The sequence below is a fragment of the Sciurus vulgaris genome, assembly GCF_902686455.1.
Source record: "Sciurus vulgaris genome assembly, chromosome: 4".
NCBI classification, from domain to species: domain Eukaryota; kingdom Metazoa; phylum Chordata; class Mammalia; order Rodentia; family Sciuridae; genus Sciurus; species Sciurus vulgaris.
In genome coordinates, this window is record NC_136464.1 from 142,773,679 (window position 1) to 142,800,894 (window position 27,216).

At 35.3% G+C, this 27,216-nt stretch overlaps 2 protein-coding genes and 1 pseudogene across 3 annotated transcripts in view; 1 reads left to right on the forward strand and 2 right to left on the reverse strand.

Annotated features, from left to right (window-relative positions):
* GTF2F2 (general transcription factor IIF subunit 2) overlaps positions 1 to 27,216 on the forward strand; it is a 155,472-nt gene that overhangs the window by 71,052 nt on the left and 57,204 nt on the right. The window contains exon 5 of the mRNA XM_079137009.1: positions 13,534 to 13,615. Coding sequence (XP_078993135.1) covers positions 13,534 to 13,615 — 82 coding nt within the window. The remainder of the gene's footprint in view (positions 1 to 13,533; positions 13,616 to 27,216) is intronic.
* Positions 206 to 9,296, reverse strand: KCTD4 (potassium channel tetramerization domain containing 4). Its single transcript, XM_079137004.1, has 2 exons — positions 8,598 to 9,296; positions 206 to 1,848 (listed from the first exon to the last, which is right to left on the reverse strand). Exon 2 carries the CDS (start codon positions 1,664 to 1,666, stop codon positions 887 to 889), a length of 780 nt encoding a protein of 259 aa, XP_078993130.1. The 5' UTR covers positions 1,667 to 1,848; positions 8,598 to 9,296; the 3' UTR covers positions 206 to 886.
* Positions 23,823 to 24,337, reverse strand: LOC306659459 (large ribosomal subunit protein eL21-like; annotated as a pseudogene). Its single transcript has one exon. The product of its transcript is annotated as a large ribosomal subunit protein eL21-like (transcript).

Genomic DNA, 27,216 nt, shown 5'->3' on the forward strand with positions numbered 1-27,216 from the left:
GAGACTAAGTTACCCATGCTGTATTGAAACTCAGTGTGCAAAGAAACGAATTTGCTGATTTTTGTTTCTCCTAAGACCAGTCAGGGTTACTATAGACTTCGGTTGATTACATCAGTGCATAATAATAATGTGTGAAATCATCAAGTGGTACTATTTGTTTTTAAAGTGACACATGTGACTTTTTTATCATTATAATACAAGCAAAGAAGCTAGCAATACTTTTATTTATTTTTTATTGTCAAGCAGTTTTCTAGGAATTTTCAGCATAATATCAATTAAGCTATAATTCCAGCGTGAGATACAGAAGTTGTGAATAAGCTTTTGGTTCCTGTTATTAAAAATCAAATAAATAGCTTTAACAGCTTTTTACAATCTCATTTTGTTTCACTATAACTCTGTTCTAGGTAGATTTGCACATCTGTTTTGCTTTCAGTGGTAATTTTACCAATTCAGTTTCTTTGTAGATTTCTGCCATAAGTATCAAGGATTTTAAACCTTATAGCCCCTTAAAATATTTAATTACCGTTTACTTAAATGCTCTATAGATAATGTACATGCTTGTTTTTTGTGCAAGTGCCCAAGACATTCTGATTGAAAGACAGCTTAAGGAAAAATAAACAAATAGCAAACACATTCAGTCTTTATTTACAGAATATAGAAGATTACTATTTTCATTTTAGGTGGAAGAGTCCAATCTGCAGGAACACCCCAGAGAAGAACATGTTTAGCGATAGAATTTACATACCATTAGCTCACAGTACTTGATTAGCAGCAGGGCTCTGTAGTACAGAGCTAGCTGGGCACGTTATTTGGGATGCCTTTGATGCTGTGGTTTTCCGAAGCTTGCTGGCTGCATGCTTGTTGCCTTTGTTCATAAGACAGGTAATTACTTGATAAAATGAAGTGCATCGCTGTGAACAATTGACCCTTTGGAACAATCCAGGCTGGTCAGCAGTCTAAAACCACACTTTAAAGCCATCATTATAGCCTCAAACTTCAGAGTTTCCAAGGTACAGACAAAGGTGTTGTCTTCCTTTAGTACGAGTCGAGTGCCATTTTCAGACTTTATGAAGTATTTAAATTGAATGATATTTGACGATATTGAAAACTCCTCTGGAAATCCATCCAGCCTGCTTTTAGACACCAGAACAATGCGAGATTTAATTTTTGATATGAAATCAGGAGCATTACAGAAGATCCTCAGTCCTTGTGAACGATCATGGTTATCTGTTATTTCCAAGAAAGTGGTCTCTCTGGGTGTTAGCTGTTCTTTTTCCCACCTGGATTTCACTTCCTCCGCCAGTCCCTTGAGCTGAAAGAATTCTGCTTCTTGTGCAAGAAGTTGATTTTCTCGAAACCCTTCAGGCAACAGAAGTTCTCCATTTCGTAGGAAGTTTAGGACGTGCCTGAAGAGGAGCCCATCCCTGTCTATGAAATAATGGCCATCAGCATCAAATGGGCAGAGGATTTTCCCATTTACTATACCTTCAAGGAAAGTGTCTGGGTACTTGGTCAGTGTCTGTTTTTGAGTAATGTATAAATATCCACCAACGTTGAGGGTCATCAGTGTAGATTTGCAGTTCTTCCCTTGGTCAGTGTCTTCCTGGCTGTTGTGTTTCCCTTCATACTCCTTTTCTTTTTCTCTTCTGATTATTTTACGCTCCATTTCTGAAGATGCTATTTCAGCTTGTTCTTGGCTGTGAGGCTTTTAAGACAGAAACACTACCACACAAACACGCCTTTATTCAGTCCCAGCCTGGCGATGGAATGGAAATGCTGGCAGCATCGCCTGTGCTGTCAGCTCGGTTTTGCAGTAGGTGGCGCGTCGGCTATGTATGCAGGAGCTTTCTGGAGTAAGATGGAAAAGAGAATTTGCATTTAACCGTATCAGGGAAGGAATTTGTTGTGAAGGGTTTTTATGTATATTCTTTGAAGTACTAAGAATTACTCAGAATAAATTGGTTTTCCTCTCACAGTTACTTATTTTTAATTCTCCAAAAATGTGGATTTTTATCCTTTTCTAAATGTTTAAATTATTTCTCAGTCAGGCAGGCTTAAATTGAATAATGCTGTCATCTTTTGGTAAATAATGTATGTTGCATTAGTGTCATTTTTAAAGTAAATCATAAATAGAAAACTAAGCTGAAAGGACTTAGTTGTATAGAATTTTCTCTCCTATAAAAAGTCACATATTTCACCATTTTTGAGACCCAAGTAAGGATATTTAAACCTGTTGTTTGTGGCATCATACTTGGATTTGTTTGGATTTGCATGTGATTCTGATCTGGGGCTCTTAGTTAAGTGAGAATACATTTTCTTCACATCTTTTCACAAAGGAATTTATTCTTTTTTTTTGTTAAACTTAAAGGGAAAATAAATAGGCTTTGTAGTTTTTTTTTTTTATTACAAGTTCCTGTGAAATATATATGAGCTTGTTTCACCCTAAACCTACTTCAGTGCTGAAGAAAGACTTGGACTACTATAGGAAATACCGTCACTGTGTGTGTACAGCGTGCGTGATGTGTGCTAGGGAGGTAGGAGAAAGATGAAGATTCAGAATACCTACTACAGAGTAATGTCATGGGCAAGTTTGTTATTTGTTGGTTTATTTCACAAAGGGTCAAAGAACTGTGTGACTGTGATGCCAGTGCTTCCTCTATTTCCCCTATAACTTCCCTTTCAAAGCATTTTAGGGTTCTGAAACTTTCACTTCTAAAACTTAAAGGCAGAGTGGTGAGAAATGTGAACCTGTCCTCAGTACACTATTATCTGACCTGCCTGTCTACTAAATTATTCTGAGGAATTACATTGTTTTTAGAATTAGACTTTAAATTTAAATTAAATTGATTTATATTTCTGTTGAATTAAAGGTATTTTTAAATTATTCAGCTATATGTTGTTAGAAGTATTAGATTGCTTTAAAATATCTGCCTTTTATTTTCTCAATGTTAGATTTTCTTTAGATATAAAAAATAATATTCTTAATTATGGCAGATACTGAAGGTAGCATTTATGTATCATTGAGATTATCAAAAACCCATTGAATTTGGACTTGAAAACTAAGGCATATTTTCAGAGCTGAATTTTTGTGTAGAAACAATGAAATTCAACTTTCTCATTTTACCAAATTAAAATTGCATTCCAGAGAATTTTTAGTGAAATTTTATTTTTCTAGTACTTTACAGCTTGTTAACAGCAAAGCAAACACTTAGTCTAATGCTTCCTCTTAGTCCTACAGCATTTAAGAAGAGTTGCTCTTGTATTCTGACAATCTCATGTCTGTATTGATTTTGTTTTTTCAGAATCCGATTTTTTGTATATGTGAAACTTTTAAAGAAATACTGAATAGATTTGGAGGAGGGACACAGATTGGAAATGTATTCTTGAAATTCTTACGTTACTTTTACAGATGATCGCTACATACAAGCATCATATGATAGTAGAATTAACAAAAATACAACAATTTCATTTATGAATTTTATGGGACACCAAGATCAATACAGCTTGACTGTAGTATAGTGATGGAGACTGTGCTAGAATTTTCTCATATGTTAAATAAAATGGTGTGGTTATGTGCTGTGTAACGCTGGATCTGCTACTTTATACCTGTTTCACCTGTCTAGATGCCTCTTTGGGGAAGCCTAGATGCTCTTACTGCTGGAGTATGGGCTTGCCCGGGGCAAGGAGGTACGTGGTGAGGCAGGACTGCTGGGAGTGGGACTTCGGTCTTCTTCAGTCATCATTCCAGAGGCACCTTACGTTTGCTAACTCACTTCTGGTTTCTGCTGCCAAATTTTCAAGGCACTAATGTACTTAGCTTCTTCAGGGTTGCCACGATAGATGCAGATCCACCCCATAATGTGCCTCTTATCCTTGATCACTTCCCTACTCTGTAATCACACAGGTGTGCTTGACTTTTGCAAACCTGCCACCTATGGCTTGGCAGCAGTAGAGTAATGAAGCCTGATCTTGGTGCCTCACTAGAAGCTGCTGTGAATCCACAGGACTTTTCTTTTGTGTAGTCTTTGCTCCAGTCTTAAAAAAGGAAAATGGCATCCAATAGGCCCTACCTTATCCACATTATCTCCATTTTAGGGATTCATTGATCATTGCTGCCTGTTGTGGTACATGTGCCCCTTAAGAGAAGGCCAATTTGGCCACTTGTAAGTCTGTCCTAAATCTGTCCACTTTTTGTGGGGAGTACTTATTCTAGGTAGTGTTGAGCAGGTTCATACATCCCTGAATCTATAAAATGGTGTTTTTGTACTCACACCAAGGGAAGCATTCCTTGTTTATGTGACTATATTTCTCTGCCTTATTGCAGGTACAAAATGTAATTAACTGTGTTTCAGCAGAAGGGCTTAACCCCTTCAAAGATTAGCATGCCTAGGTGCATTTGATCACTAGATTTAAGGATTTCATCTGCTTTTGTATGCAGAAAGATACAAAATTTTGAAAGATAGGGGCCCTGTTTTCTTTTTAGAAACTTAGTCTCTCATAAGAGTTAGATGCCTCTTAGACATCTGTAATGGTACACAAAATCTCCCTTTAGCCAACTTTGACAAATTAAAGAGGCCCTTGGTAGGAGTCTCTTCTGAAGTTAATTGGACCAAATGCCTAACCAAGTTCCAGCAAAACTTTTCACTATGCAGTAACATTAAACTCCTACTGTCTGCATTAGGCACAGTTTATTCCAGGATAATGAAAAGAATTTGCATTTTTTCTACCAACTTTTAATGGGAAACAAGTTCCTTGTCATCACTATTATCAATACAGGAGGACATCATCGTAATATATGCTTACTCCATTTTTATGCCAGAAATATTCCTGTGCTATGGAAGGAAGCAGAACCTTATCAGGAAGGTGTCTCTCTTGGTTGGAAGAGACAAAGTTGGACAATTCCCTTGGACTGAACAGATCACTCCTCTGTGAAACTCAGCCACTGCTTTTCAGATTCCTCTATCAGGGAAAAGGGATGTCTTAGGAACTGCCTTTGATAAGAACAAGGTGCTTCTGTCTCTGTATCCTCCACCTCTACCAAATCTTTTGGTTGTTGTCACCTGCAGCTTGTATACCTGTATTCTGAAAGGATTGATTGGTTCCCCTCACATAGAAAGAATAAAACAATCTATAGCTAGAGAAGTAGCTATGAATTTCTACTTAAATCTGGCACTGTGTCTCTGCCTGGAACTTCCCCACATTTTTCAAGGTTGTTGACTTGTGCTTTGGCCTTCCTATGCTTTGCACAAGCTGAGCCGCCCCCCCCCCCCCCCCACACACACACTTTTTTTTGACATGTGTCTTGTTTCTTCACAGGCTCCACTTAAAAGCATTAGATGCGAGAAACATGGTGATAATTTCTGTGAATATTTTGTTAGCTAGCCTCTTTGTGTGTTAAAAAAAAATGACTGTTATATATTGACATTTTAAGAATGAAGGATTTTTCCAAACTGATCTATTTCTATTTGTCAATACTTAGTTTCATTTTGAAATATAAAATTCATCTGCATTAAATATTTTCTGGGACTTGTCAGCCACCTTATGTAACTGACTACAGCATCTCAGGAACTATGTAAGAATGCAGGAACCTTCCTTAGGACTCATTGGACATAACCTCTGGCCCAAAGATCATGTGACTGTGTCATTCCAGTCCAGTGAATACAGGTGTAAGTGTTTTGCAGTGTTAAACCAAGTCTTCAGAGAAGCCCAGGAAACTTGGCTACGTTGGTGAATTTTTTAGCCTCATTTAAGGAAAGAAAACAGCACTGTGTGTCAAAAGAGTACAAATAAAAATGGCAGACTAGCTAAGAAGTTCAGGTAAAATTCCATTCCACATTTCTTTACTTTTCACTTCAGAGGTAATCTTGACAACAGTTTATTAAATCATATTAATTTATATTTTGAGTGTACCTTAGAAGATTAATGTTTCAGGGAAGCCTATGTTTTATAATTTTGTAAGCAGAAGGCATGTTTTATGCTTTTTAATATGAAGTTTTTATTTTGAAATGTGTCCATATACATTTTTATTGACCTGAAAATTTTATTGTAACCCGATGAGCAAAAGCATTTCAGTGAGCCATCAAATTAACACTGGAGTTAAAATATTATATAGGACTCATTTTTAAAGTCCTATTTGGCAAAATGGAATTTTATTCTTTGGGAAGAAGATATTTTAGGTTAATAATCATTACGTATGACCTTTAAACGAATGACATGATTTTAAAAACTCATGAAAAGATACAATTATTATGAAATCAGTGAACAAAGAGGGTCTTTGCTGCCAAATGCTGTGCCCTTCCATTGTTCCTTTCTGTCTTTAGTGATGAGATGGTGCAGAAGAGAGAGGAAGGGGTATGAAGGGAGAGAATAGTAAATGATAGCTCATGAGAACACGTGATTTCTTAGAGTAATTGTAGATGAGAGATGGAGAAGTCTCATAATAACATTTTTCACATATAACATTTCTGAGATTGAGTTATGTCTTAAAATCATTGGCTTGTCAAAGTTTAATGCTAGTATTTTGTCGTTAGTAGTACATTAAATAATGATGAACAGTGCAATTGATGGCTTTTTTGAGCAGCTCTGTGAGCTATTCCTTTCATATTTCAAGAAAATAAAATTAACAGAGAGAGAAGGGTTGGGGGAGATGGGATGGGGAGAAAAGAGAGAGGAGACAGAGAGAAAGACAGAAAAAAATGTGACCAGTGCATGTTAAAATTATCTGGGGAGGTCATAAAAATACCACTTCTTCTCCCCTCATGGCTCAGTTCTAGCACAATCTCTGGGGGGTGGGCTCAGTTATTTTTTTAAAACTCCCAGGTGATTCTGATGATTTACCAGAGTTAAAAAAACAATAGCAGCAACAACAACAACAACAACAACAAAAGCCGTATTAAGGAAATTGATGAACTCAGGAAAAGGGTCATATCTCAAAGGAGTCCTTGCTGGGGAAATAATTTCTACCATGTAGTTGTGAGGATTTCTTAGTATCAAAATATGTTGAAAGTCATAACTGAACTACTTATGATTTAACTGCTGTTACTGATTAAACAAGGTAAAGAGAAGAAGAGTTATTAAAGGCATAATTAGCAACTTGATTCATATTCAGTTGATTTAAAAATGTGTGGTATTAAATCTTCTGGAAGTATTTAATAAATATTGTGTCCTTTAACTATACTGTAATCTTCCTAAGCAGAGGGGTCTGTATTTTTCTTCCTTGTGCTCCTCATTATATCTACAATACTGTTTGGCACTATTTGTCCAGAGTATAGCACTATAGTTAAATCTGTACTCCAGGAAACTTAATTTTTCCAGAAGTCTCTTTCTATATGTTGTCACTTTTGCTATTATTTTAAGGTTTTCTCTTATTTCAAGTACAGTCACTAAATCTAGATAGCATCTTTTAATGAAGGTCTAACTAAAACAAACTGCAGGTTGAATATTTCTAGTCTGAAAATGTGAAGTCCAAAATGGTTTTGAGGGAAGTTTTGATTTGTCAGCTTTTGGGTTAGGGGACTCAACTGGTAAAGCCCGTGAAAATATTCCAGAATCCAGAAAAATCAGAAATTGGAAGCACTTCTGGACCCAAGCATTTTGGATAAGGAATACTCAACCTGTTGCCTGTCCCTTTTCTTTTATTATTGCAATACAACATTACTGTGTATGCTATAAAAACAGCACTTGTTTATATAAATCTATTTTTTTTTCAGCCTCTTATGCTTGAGAGCAACTTTGGGAATAGAAGTATGTCTCTTCATATAGCATCATGTCCACATTTGTACTTAAGAGGCTTTATTATTGATTTAATTATATATGTTGGTAGAAAAAGCAAAAAGACTATGTTTTAGGAATATTAAAACATACAAATGTGGTCTTCAAAATGCTCAGTTACTAGGTTTTTTGTTGTTGTTGTTTTAATCAAAAATCTTTTATAGCTTTCATAAACTGATAGGACCATCCAGACTCCTTCACATATATAAAGCCTTCTTCATTTTGTACCTTAGCTAACCAGTCTTATCATTCACAGACACTCTGGATAACATTACATCTTTTATACAAGAAATTCTCCCTGCCTCCTTTTGTATACAATCCCTTTTTCTCCCTGTCCATATGAAGAAGTTGAGAGGCAGTATTATGGGTTAGGAAGTTGAGTTCTTTTCTAGATAATTAATCTAGTCCTCCCATTATGGAGGAGTTTTGATTTTAACTTGAGAATTCTCAAGCACATCAGGCATATTTATAATTTGAACATAGTTATAAGAAAACATGTACAAACAGGTGACTTTAGGATATATATCTGATTTAGTTATCTTTGAGGTAAATAATCACATGCTAATCCTGTAAGTTAGTTTACCGAAATCTAAGCATACATTTTATTTCTAAAATTTCTGAAGACAAATATAAATCAGAACATCAGTTTACAAATTTCAATAAAGATAATCTTTTCACCTGTTTAATAAGATAGAAATAAGAAGTTTGCCTAACTGGTTTGTTAAGATGCCAGGTAGCATTACCCTGAGACGCACAGGCAAAAAACTGCTAGGAAAATATTTTAAATGAGAAGAAGGATACTGCTAGGAATAATAAAAATGGTTTACCTTTTAAATGCACCTGTTCTCTGAAAATACTCCTTCTGTCCTTTTCCAAACGGTATAGACTCAGGAGTGATGTAAATAAGAGGAGAGTCACTTTAAAAGTCTGAAGGATTCATCCAGAGTCTTGGTTGCTAGTCCATAGGTCTGTGTTTTAGCTGGAGTTAGAAGTGCCTTTAAAGGTCTCCATATTTCTGGATCCCAAGTGATCTGTGGAAATAATACCTATAACTTCCTGATGCCTAAAGACTTCCTAACATATCTGATCTCATTACTTACATGCCAATGCTAATAAGCACCCTTCCAGCTTGCTTACTAGTTTAACTCAAACTAGGGATGTCCTTTTAAAAATGCCATGTAAAAAGTGCCAATTGGTTATTTCTCTTCAGTTCTTCAGCACAGAGTGTATCTCAACATCTGAAGTTGTAGAGTAGGAAGTTCAGTTTGGAGAAGTTAGGATATTTTCAGGTCTTGGACAGTTAATTTTTTATTGTTGTCCTTCCAAGAAACAGTTTATCTAATTTTTACCCAAGGGAAATTTAATTAAACCTAGGTCTTTTAGAAAGTATTAGAACGAGCAAAATAAACACTAATAAAATAATAAAACATTCCCAATTGAAGAGAAAGGCCATGTTTTTATTTAGTGAAAGAACTAGGAGAAATCTCAGAAATTCCAGTAACTTCATTATGTAGATGCTGAAACTCAGAGATGTGAGAAGTAACATCTTCAAAATAATATTGCTATTTAGTGACAAAATTCTAACTAGAAACCTACAGTTATTTTTATAGGATGTACCTGTGTACTTACCCTTTAAATTTATATATATATATATATATATATATATATATATATATATATATATATATATATATATAAAACAACATCACATTTAAACTTATTAGCATTCTTCTGGCTGTATGTTAATAACATAGTAGGGTTTAAAAAAGCACAAACAGCTTTCTCTATCAAAGCTCCCCTTGATCCCCAGTTAGACAAAATCTCTTCATGTTTTTAACCCCAATACTGTCTACATGTGTTGGTTTTATAACACTTGGAATCTCAATGTGTATTCTCCTTTATAGAGTAGAATCCTGTAGGAAGAATCAGTAGTTCATCAGTTAGGCAAGAAATAATTTTTAAAATGATATCAAGCACATCTATGATCCCAGCTACTCAGGAGGCTGAGGCAGGAGGATCACAAGCCCAAGGTCAACCTGTGCAATGTAGCATTCTGTCCAAAATAAAATTTTTAAAGGACTGGGGATGTAGCTTAGTGATAGAGCACTTTTCTAGTATGTGTGAAGCTGTGGATACATATCCCATTTACTCACCACCACATACACATATACAAAAGAGCAGTATGTCTTTCTGCCTGCCTCAGTTTATCTTAAAACTTGTAAATGTACATTTAGCTGCTGTGTACAGGTAAGATAAGCCATTTGTTTTGAGTATAGGAAGCTTATTGATCATCTGCTTTCTTTCTTGTGGAAATTAAACCCATAATTTAGCTGGATTTTCAGCTTGAGTTTCTTTCATAAAAGGGTTAAGAATTTAGATACTGGGAAACATAAATATACATATATACAATATGACACAGATTAAATCCTGCTAGATTTATGTGCTTGTCTTCCAGTATGCAGTTGTCTCACCTTTACCTAATTCAACAGTATTTTTTAACAACTTACCTTTATATCAGCACTTACCCAATGCATTCAACCTAGTTTTCATAGAAACATCTTCCCCTTCTTAGACCCATTATTTGAGTTTATGTAATAACATACTCAGATTGTGTAATTATTAAAACTAGCAGCAACAAGTTCTAGCAGAGTTTGAGCAGAAGTGTGTGGGAGTACTAGAGATTAACCTACTACCCACTAGTGTATATTGAGTTGTGGGCATCTGTCACTATATTTAATGGTGGGGAATTGAGAGCTTTTGCTAATCTGGAGGTTGATTAAATGGAAATATATCAAAAGTGTTTCTGTTGTATTAAAATGATTTATATACCTGTCTCATGATCTGCTAGACCTGTAGCACTCACACTGTGGTCTGGGAACTGCCTGATAGAGGAGACCCTGTGATCCCCTCAAGGGGTCTGTGAGATCAACACTATTTTCATACTAATACCCTCATTCTCCAAAATTTATAAGTTACTAATGTGATATATAGGTAGTTAAAACTCAAAAAAGTAAAAATTCTTTTAGGGTTTCTATACTTTTTTAAAAAAAATGTAAATATTTTGATTTATATATATATTGATTTTTTGTAATTGGCAGGTAAAACTTGTACGTGTTTATAGTCAACACGATGTTTTGATGTGTACATAACGTGGAATGGCTAAGTCAACCTACATTTATACTTTTTAAGACTATATGCCACAGAGAACACGTTTGGAATGGTGGCACTCAGCTATGCACTCCTTGAGGACAAATGCCATGTTTCACTTATCTGACATGCTTTGAATGGTCTTTTACATAATAGGCACTCAGGAAATATTTCATAAATATGTGAGAATAAAACAAATTATTTTTCAGATATTTATGGTCTTTCAAATTGGGCCAACAAAGTAGCTCTAAGTAAGATTCCTATATTAATCAATGGGATCTGTAATTAACAGCAGTGATGTGCAAGTGGTAGCTTTTAAAATAAAGAGTGATATTTAATACCTTTCCCTTGAAACCTAAGTAATGTTTTGAAGAAGCAGCAAAGCATGGTTTAGTGGAAAAAATTTGAGAATGTGTTCCTGTAGGTTTTAGAAAGTATGTGTTGGCTTTAAAAAAAAAAAAAAAATAGCAGGTGAATCATACTTAGGGGGCTATATCATAAGTAAATGAGCTTTTTAAAATTTATTTAAGGGAAGAAGGGATAAAGGAAGCATACAGAAATGTGGGATTATTTAATTGGTTAGAAAATCCATGGCTGATGATTAAGGCTTTCCCTTTTACTTGAGTAGAATTTGGAAGCTATTTTAGGTTTGAAAAGAAGATGTGGACAGAAAATTATGATTTGAGCAAGTGAATTTTATTGCTTCACATGCGTGATCTTGACTGAAGAATAGTGAGGAGTGTAGTGATCAAGTTGAAAGGGGCAGGTGTTTTGAACGTACTTTCCACCCTTTCATGTGTCATACAGAGAAGGTTGACTACAGAAATCTTTAACTAAAAATTAAATTCAGCCCATCTGCCTGGAGTAGATAGTGCTGAATAAGTGGGGAGTATTCACAAGTGGTATTAAGAGGTAGCTCTTTCAGTATGCAACATTAATAAACGCTAAGATTTGTGATTAAATTACTTTCAGCAATGGTATTTTAAAGTATTAATTTATGTCCCAGTATTAGATTTTTTCCCTCATGCATTTTATACACTTTTACGTTAAAATTTTCCCAATCTTGCTATTATTATGATGCCTGAAGAATTTTTCTTAATAGAACTTTCAGCTTCAGTGGGAAGCCAAACTCGAATATAAGATTTGTTTTTGCTTTAAAAGAAAATTCAAATTTTAATCTTATTAAATTCACTCATGAGAGGAAATTATTTTTAGGTCTTTTAATTTAATATAAGAATATGATGACTTTTTCATTATTTCCTTCCGGGCATGTTTTGGTGTAAGGTAAGCATGGTGTTTGTCATTGCTCTCTCCAGCCATTCATGGCCTGCACTTGAGATTTATTACATATGTTGCCTTGAGAGACCCTGGAAATATTGAATTCACATGGTGTACTAGTAATTAGTTTTTAGGAACTGTAGTACAGAATCCTCTGGATTTTGGAGACAAAAAGCAAGAAAGGTCCCTAGAGGAAAGATCTTCTAGTAAAAATCATGTAGGTGTGACTCTGTATACACTCTACTATTCATTCAGTGCTGCCTCCTCCAGCGAAATGTATGTGTCTTGAAGACAGTGCTATATCTTAATCATAGGTTTTAAATGCTTAGATGGTTCTCTTTGTGTGGTAAACATTTAGAATGTTGGTAGAATGAACAAAGTCATTCATCCTGAAGTGATGAATCATAAATTCATTCCTCATTAGCCAGGGGTTTTCCTAAATCTCTTCTGAAGACCCAGATGAATTCTCATAGAAATATGACTGAATAATAACTGTTTCTAACCATAGTCATGCATTTCCAGGTTATAATAAAGCTGGTGTCAGACATTCATATATGTATTATATAATAGTAAGGTCTATCTTGTGACTGTATCAAAATTCTTGTTGCCCAGTAGGCACACAGTAGGTGCTAGCTCTTGTTTCCTTTTTCTGTTACCCCTATGTTTTAAGTCAGGATCACTGTAATCATTACTAGTGGTAGGGGAAATTGCCTTTCCCTTCGAGCAAATATTCATAGCAGATTCACTTTTGACACATTCAAATTTATAATTCTGCTAAGAAAAAGAAGTCAGAGTAACAGACAGACTAAACTGGTACACAGTATAAACCGGACAGTAACTCGCCCAGTTTTACAGTGTTTTCTGGACTGGGTTTTCTAGTCACACATCATTCTAGAATTTCATTTTATTTGCCCATTTGTGTACACATTCACCCACATGCATGTGCACCCATATATGCTTATCTTTGATGTAGTGGTTTACACTAGCAGGTTTTACAGAAGTTACTTCTCTGCCAAATATGATAGCCTCCCTACCCTCCAAAAATTTTTTATTTGATTTTATGCCCTTTTAAACCACTTTATTTAGAAAGAACTAAGTTTGTAAAAGCTGTTATTGGCAAGGGGCTGAAGTAGCTCAAGAAACAAATGTGACAAGAGTCAAGTTTCGTACTAGCTAAGAATAAGGTTTTTCTCTATTCTCACTAGTGATGTGGCTGTAAGCTTAATACTGTTCTTTTTGTTTCCCCGATTTTTACTGTAAATTACATTTGATTTCATATTACATCATTGAAAATGAAGAATGTTATCTCTGAATACAGTTTTTTCCTTTCCATTCAAGATAAACTCTCATTGGAAGGAATAGTGGTACAAAGAGCCGAATGCCGACCTGCTGCCAGTGAAAACTACATGAGATTAAAGAGGTAGTGTTTTGTAACTTGAAATGATTCAATTTAAAATGATTAGATTGCCTTTTGACTGCATGAAAACTACATTTATTGTTGCAGATATTTGCTTCAAAGACCATTTGGTTTTAAAACCAAATAAGAGTGTTTTGGGTGCTAAGGAGCTTCCAGAACCTGGGTTGTTTATTTGAGGTACTTTAAGCTATTGTGTTAATATATTCTGGAATCAGTTTTTAGATACTTTTTCTAGTTGTCCTTTTAAATCCTGATTCTCTAAAGACATGTAATAAGGCTTTTTGCACTATTTTATTTTCTAAGGCTGTTATTTTCCTAGTATGTATGTATGTGTGTAAAGATATACACACATATACATAAATATACACACACACAGGGAAATATATATATCTAGATGCCATATTGTATAAAGCAAGTGTAGTTGTTGAAGTATTACTTTCTCTTGATCTATAGAGAACTTTTTTTAAATAAACTTAAGCACTGTTAAGTGATTTTGCTTCAGAATCCTGCCCCCAACTTTTGTGTGTATATAACATTTTGTAATTAGTACTTAAAGATGATGATTGCAGATTCTTAATATCTCAAATATTTGACTTTGAAAAATAGTTAACAGTTTTTTAAACCCTGAAATGTATTATACCTGCTTTATAGTTTTTATTTGCTATATTTCAGTTCCATGAGATTTAGAATTATGAGTCCACTTGTTTGTTTATTCAGCCCTTACTGTCTGCCAGGTGCTTTCTTAGGAACTGGAGAAAACAGTAGTGCACAGAACGGCCCATAGTCTCTGCCCTGGTAGAGCTTCCACTTCAGTGGGCTGAGCTGCACCATCTGTTTGGTGGTTGAGCACCCTTCTCAGTGGCAGCAGCAGCCTCTTGGGTGTCGGCATTTTCATTTATGAAAGAGGCTGGTTGATAAACTTGATCGTGTCAAAATTTTATGTCATCTTTTAAATTTCCCCCCTTTCTCAATTAGGTTGGACTCTGTCTCCTGGGAAGAAACAGAGAAACTGGTTTCTTATCTAATTATTCCTCTTATTTAAATGCCTCCCCAGGGCAAGTGAAAATGGATGACAGTCAAAATGAAACATTTTATAATGGAAAATAGCTTTGGAAAACAGAAGATGTTTCATTCTTTGTTTTAGTAAAGGTTATCATATGATACAGGTCTTTTTGAAGACTTATCTTCTCTAAATAACTATTGAAATAGAAAAAATAAAAACCGTAAAACCTGGTTACTGAGCTGCTCACCAGTATCTTTTTCTGTGATCTTCATTTCTTTTAAAGGGTTCAAAAGATTCCTGATGAAGAGGCAAGCCACCTGCTCTGTTTGTAAAATGGCTGCCTTTCTCTTACCAAAATGAAAATGAAAATAATTTAACCTTTTAACTAAGCTAAAAATCCAGCCATTTATATCTTTTAGTCCTTAATTCAATTGACTTAGGAAGGGAAGTGGGTGATTCAGGAGGTGATGATCATCTGAGTTTCATGAAGTAGATGATCGATGACATCAGTCTTGAAGGCTGAGATTCTTTTTTTTTTTTTAACTACATAGAAAAACAGGGGAAAAGAATATTCAATATAAAACAAAACACAGACGCAATAACATGGTATGAGGAATAGTTCAGGGATCCGTGTATCATTCTGTAAGCCTGGAATGCAGCATTCGTGAGAGATAACAGAAGCTGAAGCCCAGGCTTCTGTCTTGAATGCTAAACTTATATATATATACACCTGGATAAATGTCCTGTAAACATTTCAACTATATCAGAAACTGAACTTCAGATCATCCCCACCAAAACCTGTTCACGAACAGTCTCTCATCTCAGATAATTCTAAGTCTGTCCTCTCATTTCCACAGTCAGAAAACCTTGGTTTCATCTTGACTTCTCCCTCACCCCATTGACTTTACCTTCAAAATATTACACTTTTGAAGTCTGGCAGTTTCTTAAATCCACAGGTGCTTCCATTATTTATCATATGGATTACTGCAGTCACCTTCACCAGTTTCTGCTCCTCCCTTGTCCCTCAATGGCCTATTCTCTATGTAGTACACAGAGGAGGATCACTTCTTTTAAAATCCGAGTCAAATGGTGCCATTCCTCTGCACACATGTCATTTGCAGTGCTTCCTGTGTAAAATTCAAGTCTTTGTGATAATGGTCAGCAGGGGCCTGGATCGTCACTCTACCACTCCCTATACTTTCTCTCTGTCCTCTCCTTTTCCCTTCCCCCTCCTTCTTTGTGTTCCAACCACACCACTCTCCTCATGGTCCTTGAGCTCTCTAAACATGGTTCCACATTGGGTCTTTTGTACTCTGTTCTTTTCTGCCCGGGACAGCCTTTCTCCAAATGACTGCATGGCTCCTCACCTTCCAAGTCTCTTCTCAAATACACCTTTTTACCTCCTAATAAACTGTATAGTTTATTTGTATTTATTGCCACCTTCTCCCTGCTGCTGTTGAACTTCCCATGTGAGCAGGTTTTTTGGGGGGTGGTTTTTGGCTTTTAATTTTTGGTACATGTTATTTTGTTCACTCATATCTAGAATAGTTCATAACATAGTAATTAGTAAATACTGAATGAGTGAATGTATGGCAAAAGATAAGGTTTAAAATGTTAAGGAGTTTCATGTAAGAAATTTTATGTAAGAAATTCAAAATTTGTGTACTGTGGCTATTATAGAGGTACAGAAGAATTTTAAGCTGAATGGTTTGTGAAAGGATTTGTATTTTAGACAGATCATTTTGACCATAGTATGAAGACTAGTAGCGGGGAGGTGAGCTAGAGGCTACTGAAATACCCCAGGTATAAAATATATGAAGGACTAAAAACAACATGGTTCCAGTCAGAAGGGAAGTGAGAAACCAGGTTTTGAGGATATTTAGAGGTGGAATTAGTGGTATTTAGCTCAAACTAGAATGGAGCATGTCTCAGTGGTAGAGCATTTGCCTAGCATGTGTGAGACCTTGGGTTCAGTCCCTGATCCCCAGAAAAACATTCATACAAAGTAAAATGAATAAAAATGCACACACATATACATCATACATACAGAGTAAGAAATGACTAATCTTCCAGTTATAGTGAACTGTTATAGTGAAAAATCAGTGGATTTTTAAAATCAGTGAGTTTTTCCTGTATTATATTTTAGCAAATGATCTCTGAGCTAAACTCTTAATAACAAAAATTACTATTACAAAGTGTAGTGTTTATAAATAATGTATTTATAAATAATGCTCTTTAAGAATGATCAGTCTTATTTCAGTGGGAATTTAATTTTAGCAATCAATTCTTATAGCCTTCTGCTGTTAAATTTTGGCTGATGAATTATCCAACTATGAGAATTATATATTAACCAAATGTAAGATGCTGTCATTCATTTAGATATAGGTGGAAATTAAATATGTAACTAGTATTATAGTAAGCCCAAGAAATGTGGAAATCCTTTTAGAAATGAAATTCAGACCAAGAAAATAAATGACTACACTGTATCTTTCTTCATCAGATCCCATCATATACAAAATCCTGCAAGAATCTAGTTAGCCACAAGAAGAATATGAAAAGAAAAAGGAGAAAAGGAAAAAAATAAAACTTTGCTAGTCTCAAAGTTCTACTAATCCAACTTTTCTTATGGAGAGGAAAAATGTTCTGTTACTTCCTATTTGACATTTTTTCACATTGATCTGATTATTTTATTAAGAGATTTATTTTAAATTGGTAAATGTAGTTAATATCAGGTCACATCTGATATACTAATTACAATTGATTTATTTGGTTATGTTGTTAACTTTCGTTTTGTCTCTTGAATTTCTCCTTAATTTTTGAGTAGTATATTATATGATCACATCTAATAATTCCTGTTTTACTTTTTTCTTAAATATGAAGGTACTTCATAATTTGTTTTCTTATAGGAAAATCATAGCAGTAGGAAAATATATAGCTTTTGAAGCTCTACATGTTTATGTCATTAATTCATCTAAAAATATTTGCCTTAAAAGTTTTTTTTTATTTTTAATTCTTTCAGTATTTGTGGATTTTCTTCAAAAGCAAAAAGAAACCTAAGAAAACCCTTTTCGTATGAGAACTTGTAGAGAGCAGAAAGGTGAAAAATCTGAGCTTTTTCCTATGTTAGGATACCAGACATGGGGATGCAAGTTATGATTCACATTCTTGCTTGGGGAAAGGTTACCATGCTGTATTCTTGCCTAGATTCCTAATGGCAGATAGATGGTTAAAGATGTTTTAAAATGACAGATGAATTAAAAATAAGGAGATCATATCATTTATCATTCAAACAGGATTCTTTTGAAAGTGAAAGTGGGCACTAGCCAGAGAGAACACCACACTATAGCAACAGGGTAAACTGCAGCTGTCCCAGATAAACTGGAACTTACACTTACTCCTAAGTACTACCATTTACAAGAATTGAAGGGTAAGAGTCAAATAATGAAAGTGCTGGCAGTTAGGAAATTTATACTAGAAATTCTTGATGAGAACAAACCACTCTGGGGAACAGAAGCTATATTGTACTTCTTACATAATCTTATGACCAGGGAAATATGGTATGGAATTTTTACTTTCTGGTGATCTTATTTGAAATAGATTTTGATGAATGTCAAGGTTAATAGCTAATGTATTTAAATAAGTTAGTGTGGTTTCCTTTGTAAGTAGTAAACCCACTGCAGACTAAAATAAATCACGGCTAACATAGTGAATCCAGTGTTACTGTGAACTTCAGCCTTGCCTTTATCTAGGAGTTCACAGTGTCGTCAGCACTCTACTCTTTTCATTTTCTTGGTTCTGTCTTCCTCCAGCTCAACTATCCCAGGCTGGCTTTACTCCTAGTAACAAGATGGCTGTCTTCTGACTCCTGTCTCTTTATTCATATGGTGTCCCTGAAGTTAAATGACTCTGTCTTTTTGCCAGCCATTAAACAGAACTCTTTGCTTCCTTCAGTGGGTCAACACAGATTCTGAGTCTATTCCTGAACCAATAACTTTGTCAATGAAGATGGTATTTTATGGACTGGTTAGGGCACACCTGTGAAGTATATAGGTGGTAGGGTCAACCTCATCTAAAGCAAATGACCGATGTTTAGGGAAGGAGTGGAGTGGAGGCTTAGGGAGGTGTCACAAATTCCATGACAAACCTGTTCTACCAGAAAGCAACTTAGGGACAGGAAGTGTTCTTCAGAGACAAGTCACATCCCTTGTTACTTCCCTTGAGGAAGGACCATTTTATCTCTAAAAAGGGTCAAAATTGTATTAAAAAGCAATTCTGAATAATGGGTCAGGTGGCTCAGATGTTGGGCTCTAATGACAGATTGCCTGGTTTCAAAGACCAGTTTCCTACCAGTATGATCTTGGAAGAATATTCCTTAAGGACTAACAAGAAGATTGGTTCCCAGGATCAAACCCATGGTCGTATGGATTAGAGACAAGTGCTCTACCACTGAACAACATCCCTAGCCCTCCTCAAGGACTTCTTGATGATTAATATATATGTGTACATCAGAAACTTAGGTGATCTCATTTATAAATCTATTTTTGGATACTTAGAACCTTTCTGGAAAATGTAAAGGACAGAAGTCCTGAAATTTTCCCAGGTTGTATTTGGAAATAGTCTCATCATCCTCTCCTACAGGGATACTGTGTCTGGTCACTCTCCTAAGGTACCCAAATTTATATAAATTTTAAAATGTGGGGCTTTCATGTCTTTTTTTCTTTAATCACAGATTTAAAAAAAAAAAAAAAAAAATCAGGAACAGAAAGTCCGTCTGAAAAGCTACCCAAGGAAAGAAGACAAGTAGGTTTTCTCTTGTTATACTGCCCTGTTCCCACTTCTTTTCCTCTTGAATCATTCCTTTTTAATCACCCATCCACAAGTGAAGAATGGTGTGGAAGAAGCTGAATGCCTTCATTAAGTTATTGGTTTGTTTTTGATTTTGCAGTGCTGCAGATCAAACCCACAGACTCATGCATGCCAGACAAGTGCTTTACCACTGAGCCACACCCCTAGCCTGGGTGTCTTTGTTAAAATGCAGTAATTTATAATACAGAATATATTATAAATAGCTATAATAAAATTGTAAAAACAGTAAGCTGTGCCATAGAAAGCTAGTAAGGTGTTTTACCTAAAAAATTTTAAAAGACTAAAACAGCTCTCACAGGGAATGCTATTTGGTACAAGGAAGACTCCTTCGAAAGACTTTTGGGTAGTGACCACCCCCTTTCTTCCAGAGACCATAGCACCATCTCTCTTGTAGCCTTTGCATTATAGATTGCCCCTAGAGAATACTTTCATGATGAAATAAGAATTTCCAAATATGTGTAAAAACTTCTGGGAAAATTGTGAAAAAAATTAAAGTTTTGACCCACACAGTAGCTTTATTTATATATTCCTCCTTAAGTCTTCTATTTTCGCTTACAGAAGTTTTTCCAGGTTCTGAGTTCTGCCTCTCTCTGAACATCTTGTCTTCTTTGAAATTCCCCATCTTTTCTGTCTTCTCTGTGCTTTTCTCAGCTGGTGGCTCTCCTGAGATACCCAAAAACATTTTAAAAACATAGGCCTGTAAGTCTTTTGCAATCAAAAAGTTGTTAGAACAAAGATGAACAAGACACAGTCTCTCACCTCAAGAAGTTCCCAATCTAGTAGAGACTTAGACAAAAGTAATAAAACAAAAAGCAAAATGTGATTCAGTGGTTTTTTTGTTTGTTTGTTTTGTTTTGTTTTTTTAAGACCAGAGAAAAGCAAGTTCCTCTGGGTTCTGGCCTCTTTTTTTTCTGTTGCTATTCCATCTCAAGTGTGTACTTTATCAAAACCGGTCACTTTCACTCTGCCCACGTTCATCATGTGCTTTCCTGCCCTGCTGTCTGCAGCACTCTGCTTTCTGTGAGCCAAACTCCCATTCATTCCTTAAAATATAGTTCAAATGTCAGATCTCCAGAGCTGTTTCTCTCCATACAGGACAAAAACTATCTCCATCAAGCCCCTATTCTAACAAACCACTGAATCACATTTTGCTTTTTGTTTTATTGCTTTTGCTTTTTGTTTTATTACTTTTGTCTAAGTCTCTACTAGATTGTGAACTTCTTGAGGTGAGAGACTGTGTCTTGTTCATCTTTGTCCTAACAACTTTATGTTCTGTGAACACCAGTCCAGATCAGCATTTTAAAGTTAAGAATTTATAGTTATCCCTTGATTAATGAATCTCCAGAATTGATGCTTTTTTAAGAAAATGCATTTAGCTGTGTTTAAGATTAAAATTATCAAGTCCTGAGCAACAATATTGGCATGTGATGATGTTTGTACAAAGCCTCACAGCTTCATAGGATAAAAATACCTCAGTATACAATTTCTCTTTGTTCACTCACAGTTGAAAATCAACAGGGTTAACCTGAGGCAAAACTGTGAAATATGGAAAGTTTGTCTTTATTATCTGCCTATTTCCTTTTATTTCTTTTTCCCCTTACTTATCTCTTTTTTAGGCATCTACTTTTTATCCTGATCCCTTTTATTCTATTAATTTTGAATACATTTAAAAATAATGGGCATAAGTCAAACTGGGCATTTGACTTTAAACCTTTTATTACTGAATGTGAAATAAAAACCATTTGATTCAAAGTATTTGAGTGAGCAGAATTGTTCCCCCACCATGGGAAAAGAGAAGTTATTGAAATTATGCCATTTATAGATTGATTGATTCAAAACACAAAATTGAGTGGTGATTTTAGTTTATTGGGGGATTTGTCACCAGGACAACCATCTCTGCTTCCTGGGCCAAATAGGTAGGTCTAGCCTAGTTGCATGTGTTGGAAATCTGTTCTGAGGGGTTAAAACTGATTGTTGAAAGTGACCCACAGAAGTGGCTAAATTCCCTAAACAGAACCAGAACTCTCTTGCCAACTAGTCCATATGATGCCATTATACAGACTAGAATATATTGATCCTTCCTCAAAAGTCTTTATTATCTGTTAGAAAATAGTGGTAATTTACAGATTTTGTTAAACAAAACATTGCTGCCAACTGCTAGGAAACTGTCACAGTAATTAATATGAGTCTTTGTTGTCTTTGATATGAATGTACCTTCCATATGGCACCATTGTTCACTACAAAACAGGCAAACCTAAGAAGGAGCGGCACCCTACAGATTGCTGCAGGCCTATTTTTGTGTCCTGTTTTCTTATCAATTTTAAGTTTAGGATGCTTTTCCTGGTCCTTGCAGGCACTGGAGCTTTCAAGCCTTGGTCTGATGCCCTGAAGTGTTTTAACTAAGCAGCCAATACCACATTTTCTTCTGTTATAGAATGAGGATCCCATTTAGTACATTGAATCAGTAGACTACTAAATGGCCTAGTATTGTTAAATGTTGTTAATTAAGTCTATAACTTAACTATTAAGAAGAACTAATTTAGACTTTGATATGATCAGAATTTAAATATTCTTAGCAGTTTGTCACCCAAAGTTCAAGAAGTCATGACCATAAACTCATATTGCCTTTCTTGCTTGAAACTAATGCAGTTGTCATGGAATATATTGTAAAGAAAACTGAATTTTTAAAAGCAACCTTTCAGTTTGTAAGTAGAATTATTTTAAAGCAGTCTTTCAGTTTTTAAGTAATCAAAGATAAGTTGGTTTAGAAGACAAAGACTACTTAGAGAAAATGATTTTCAGTGAGAACTCAGCTTGCATGATGGGTCACTTACCTCCTAAATGCCTTTGTATCATATGAATTAGATGTTCTTTTTAGTTACTATGCTTTTGGTAGGGGGCAAACCTTATTTCTACTTTCAAAAAAGAGAAAATTGAGTTATAGAAAACAAGTGATTTGTCCAGGCTCACATTTTACAAATGGCAAAACTGAAATTTGAACCCGGGTCTGATAGATACCAACGGACTATTAACAGGTTGTGTCTTTCAGCTTTCACATTTTCAAAAGGTTACCTATCAGTAGGAAAAAGAGAAGGGAGCTTGTACTCTTTCTTTCCTCTCTAGAATTAGATGACCTTGCTTTGAAACACCACAACTTGAACCAATACTGTTATTAGTACTATGGTTCTACTATATTACATTCATAAGATTTATGTAAGACATATAACTGTTCTGTTCTTTCAGTTTGGAATTTCTGTCTACTTTCTGATCCTGTGACTTTAAAGTGAACTTTGGTGTCATAACTTAATTGAATTTCAGAGATTCATATATCTGCAGGAGAGAGGTAGAACATTAAGTGATTTAATGAATCTGTGTAGTTTATTATTTTACTTTTATAAAGTTTGTGTGAAATCTGGAATTCTTTAAGTAGTTTTGATGAACTAAGTAGTTGTGCTATTTTGAAAATATGCTTCTCAAATGTACTGCAGATTTTTTAATTATCATGTACTGTATACTGATTTTTTAATGACTCTGGAGTCCACAGATTCTCTAAAATTCTTTTCTCATAATGTGTTATAGATTTGGAAAAAATCCAGAAGAAGGAATTAATAATAATGTTTAAGCAGAAACTTTTCTGAATACAGATTCAGAAATAACTACATGATTTACAGAACCTAGAGCAAATTAAAAATATGGGCTCATAAATTATTAAAAATTTCAAAATGGTGACAGCAGTGCATTAAACCAAGCATAGGGCCTTTCTGCTTGGAAGCTCAGAGTGACTGCATAGGGCACTCCTCTGTGAAGCTGGCCCTAAATAGTGACTTCTGTCTTCCTTCTATCAGCCTTTCTTCACAGATCAGTTAGTCATCAGTATAGATCTGATCATAATATGTTCCTACTTATTGCAGTTAAATAAAATTTACAAGATCCTGACTGACCTAGACTTAAAAACTTTTATCTCATCCTGAAGCTTCTTCCACACTCCTCTCTCATTCGAAGGGCAGCAGCCAGGGTGGCTACCTTTTTGTCCATCAGATAGAACAAGAACGGTCCCACCTCAGGGCTCTTTCTTCTGCCTAAGCACATGCCTTTTCACTAGATCTCCTAGTGGCAGCCTCCTTTCTATCCTCAGTTCTCAGAGTATATGGCATCTCCTCAGATAGACTCTTCCTGACCTTTCCTCGGTGAAATAGGAATTTTCTTCCCAAGACCACAGCCTAGTTATTTGCTATGCCATTATTTGAGTTTATTATATTCTTAACACTTATTACTGTATGGAACTATCTTTTTTTTTTTTTTTTTTTTTCAATTAAGGAAACCACTTTTAAAGTTCACAGGCTTTTTTTTTTTTTTTTTTTTTTACATTTATTATGCCACGAATTCATAGGGAATAGGTTACAGCAGTTCAGGCTCCTTTCCATTTGTTCTCACAAAATGTGCTTCTCTAGGTGGAGCAGGCTGGCGTTTCAGCTGAACCCAGGTACCTTTCTCTTTGGCTTCCTTCTTTTTTCTGATCATTTTCCTTCACACATTTCAGGAAGCTGCGTCAGCTCTTGAAGTGCTTAATATGCTCAGTATGCAGTTAATTCTCTTGGCAAGAACCTTGCCCTTAACTTGCTTATTCACAACAATGCCAACAGCATGCCGGGTAACATTGTAGACTCTCCCAGTTTTGCCATGATAACATTTATGGGGCATTCCTTTTTGAACGGTATACTCATTCCCTTAATGTCTACAATATCACCTTTCTTGTAGATTTGCATACATGTGGCCAAAGGAACAACTCTGTGTTTTCTAAAAGGCCTAGAGAACATTTATCAGGTTCCTCTCCTCTTTCCCTTTGTGTTTGTCATTTTGGTGAATTACTGGAAGATGGTGGTTCCAGCCAAAAGGTGGAACTATCTTTATTAAATAATTATTAATTAGGACTTATTGACCATATTCCTATCACCTAGCAGAGTACCTGGCACATGATAGTGTTCAATAAATATTTGTTGCAAGAATAAATGTTTATTGCAGTCTTTTAGCCTCTTTGATTTTGGAGATTTATCTGAAGTTAACAGTACTTTTTCCCTCTGTTGTATTCTAATACATTTTTATTTATTGAGTTCTCATAACATTGAATTAACTTTAAAAAAAATATTTTCAGTCATAGAAGGACACAATACCCTTATTTTATTTATTTATTTATTTATTTTTTTGTGGTGCTAAAGATTAAACCCAGTGCCTCAAATGTGCTAAGGAAGCACTCTACCACTGAGTGTAACCCCAGCCCTCAGTTAACTTTTAATTTATTCCAAAGTTGATATTTGAATCTCAATGAAATTCTTTGTTAAAATAGTATGTCTTTGGTATATATAATATGATTGATACATGTATCACACTGCTATAGTTAAGATTTTAAATGTCCTCCAAATGTCTACTTGTTAAAGTTTTGACCCCCAGAGTCGCACTATTGGCAGCTAGGAGAAACTTTAAGAGATGGAAACTTGTTTTCAAAAGTGCTGGTTGTTGAACCCAGGGCCTTGTGTAGCTAGGCAAGCACTGTACCTTTGAGCTGCGTTCCCAGCTACCCCAGAAGGTGGACATTTTAGGACTTTGGGCCTACTGGGAGATCTTAGGTCACTGGAGACATGCCCTCAAGGGAAATAGGGGGACCCCATCCCTTCTTCTTCCTCTTTTTTGCATTCTAGTCATGAGGTGAGTGATTCTGCTCTTCTGCACACTCCCTGCCATGATGTGTTGGAATACCACAGGCCCAAAAGCCTTGGGGCCAGTCCATCCTGGACTGAAACCTATGAACCAAAGTAAACTTTTTTACTTTATAAGTTGGTTGCCTCAGGTATTTATTATAGTAACAGAAAGTTGACTAACACACTTAGTTTGGAAAAGGAATTAGAGAAGCCATTACTTGCTGAAGTGAAGATTTTCCCCTCAAAATCAGTTGTATGCCATGATTGCAAAGGTTTCACAGCTGAAGCTTCACAAATTTATGTAAACCCAGTAAGTAAACCTTGAACACCTATTATGTTCTTAGCACCCAGGAACGAAGAGATGAGTAAGACATTGTTCCTGCCCTTGAGTCACTCACTGTAGGTAGATTGTTTTTTGATATGTGGCATTCTGTATAGTTTCAAAAATACTAAATAAGCCTCATCAACTGCAGCTAGATTTTTTTTTTTTTTAGCTTTTAAGACTTTATTTCATAGTCCAAATGATGCAAACTGTCTCTCCCTCTCATATACATACATGCACATGTTCACACATGTGCTCCCCTCCTGAGACCAATATGAACAAGAAATATTTAAAATTAATTTACAAATCTGTTGTTTACCAGTACCGTCTGGTACACACACCACTTTTGGAGGAGGTGGGTGTAGTGACCAACAAATATCATTGTTCACAGAATTTTCAGTTCTTATTACATAATTACCTTGAATGCCATATGGCATTTTACTGTAGCTCTTTAAATTACTACCGTTTATACATTGTTTGTATTATCATTAATGTATTTCAATAGCACTGTTTTGTGATACAAAACTTTAGATTTTTTTTTCTTTTTTTCATAAAAATGTTATCCTTCAAGTTGAAAATAGTTCATGGAATACAGTACTATGACTTTTTCAAAATAATCCCCATATGGACTCTTGTTTAACTATGTAAACTAACTATTGCTAAACATGTTAACAAAGAAATAATTGACTTTTTTCCCCAAGGATATTTTTGTTTTGAAAATTATCTCTGTTGGTTTGACATATTAATATTTTTCTTTCCTGGAACTTTATAGGAATAAGTTGTTTCTGTTAGTTGAGTCTTTCAAATAGTTGTTATCAAATGCTTTAAAAGTTTGTAATTTTTTAACTTTTAAAAATTAAAATAAAAAAATAAATTTCTTATGACTGGGATGTGAAGTGTCCCCCAAAAGTCATATGTGAGATAATGCAACAATGTTCAGAGGGGAAGTGATTGGGTTGTGAGAGTCTTAATCTAATTAGTGAATTAATCCCTGATGGGATTGAGTGGTAACCTGAGGCAAGTGGGTGTGGCTAGAGGGAATGGTTCATTGGAGGAGTGGCTATGGGGTATATGTTTTGTATCTGGAGAGAGAAGTTGCTTTCTCTTTGCTTCCTGACAATGCAAGCTGCTTTCCTCTGCCACCATGATGTTCTACCTCACCTCAGGTCCCGAGGAATGGAGCCAGCCTTCTTTGGACTAAGATCTCTGAAACTGTAAATCCTTAAATAAAGTATTCCTCTGCTACAGTTGTGCTGGTCAGGTCATTTAGTCACAGCAGGGAAAAAACTGGACTGAAACAGTTTTTAATTAATTTTAATGAATAAAAATCTTTCTAAATTACATGTTATACTTATATCCAAACCTCACATACAGAGTTTATTGAGAGCATGTTAGCCTTCTCTTAATTTAGTTTTTCATATGAGCACCTGTTTTTTAATTGTGTGGTGGATGCTGTCAAGTACTATCAAGAATAGGGTTATTACCCCTTTGCAAGATGGGCCCCAGGGTATTATGGTTTGTAAGTTATTTTGCTTGTTTTATGTAGTTCTTCAGTCCTCTTCTATCAGCTGTCATTTTGTCATGTTGTGTTACTATCTCTTGGATCCGCTCTTCTTTTTTCTGATTTAGTGTTTTTAATTTCCGGTGAGCTGGGAATCCAGTTTAAAAATTCCATCAGAATGAATAGTGTGTGTAAAAGAAACCTGAATAGTCTCTG

Excerpts from the sequence above, each read along its gene's own strand:
- KCTD4 (XM_079137004.1), bottom strand. The coding sequence starts at position 1,666 with ATGGAGCGTAAAATAATCAGAAGAGAAAAAGAAAAGGAGTATGAAGGG.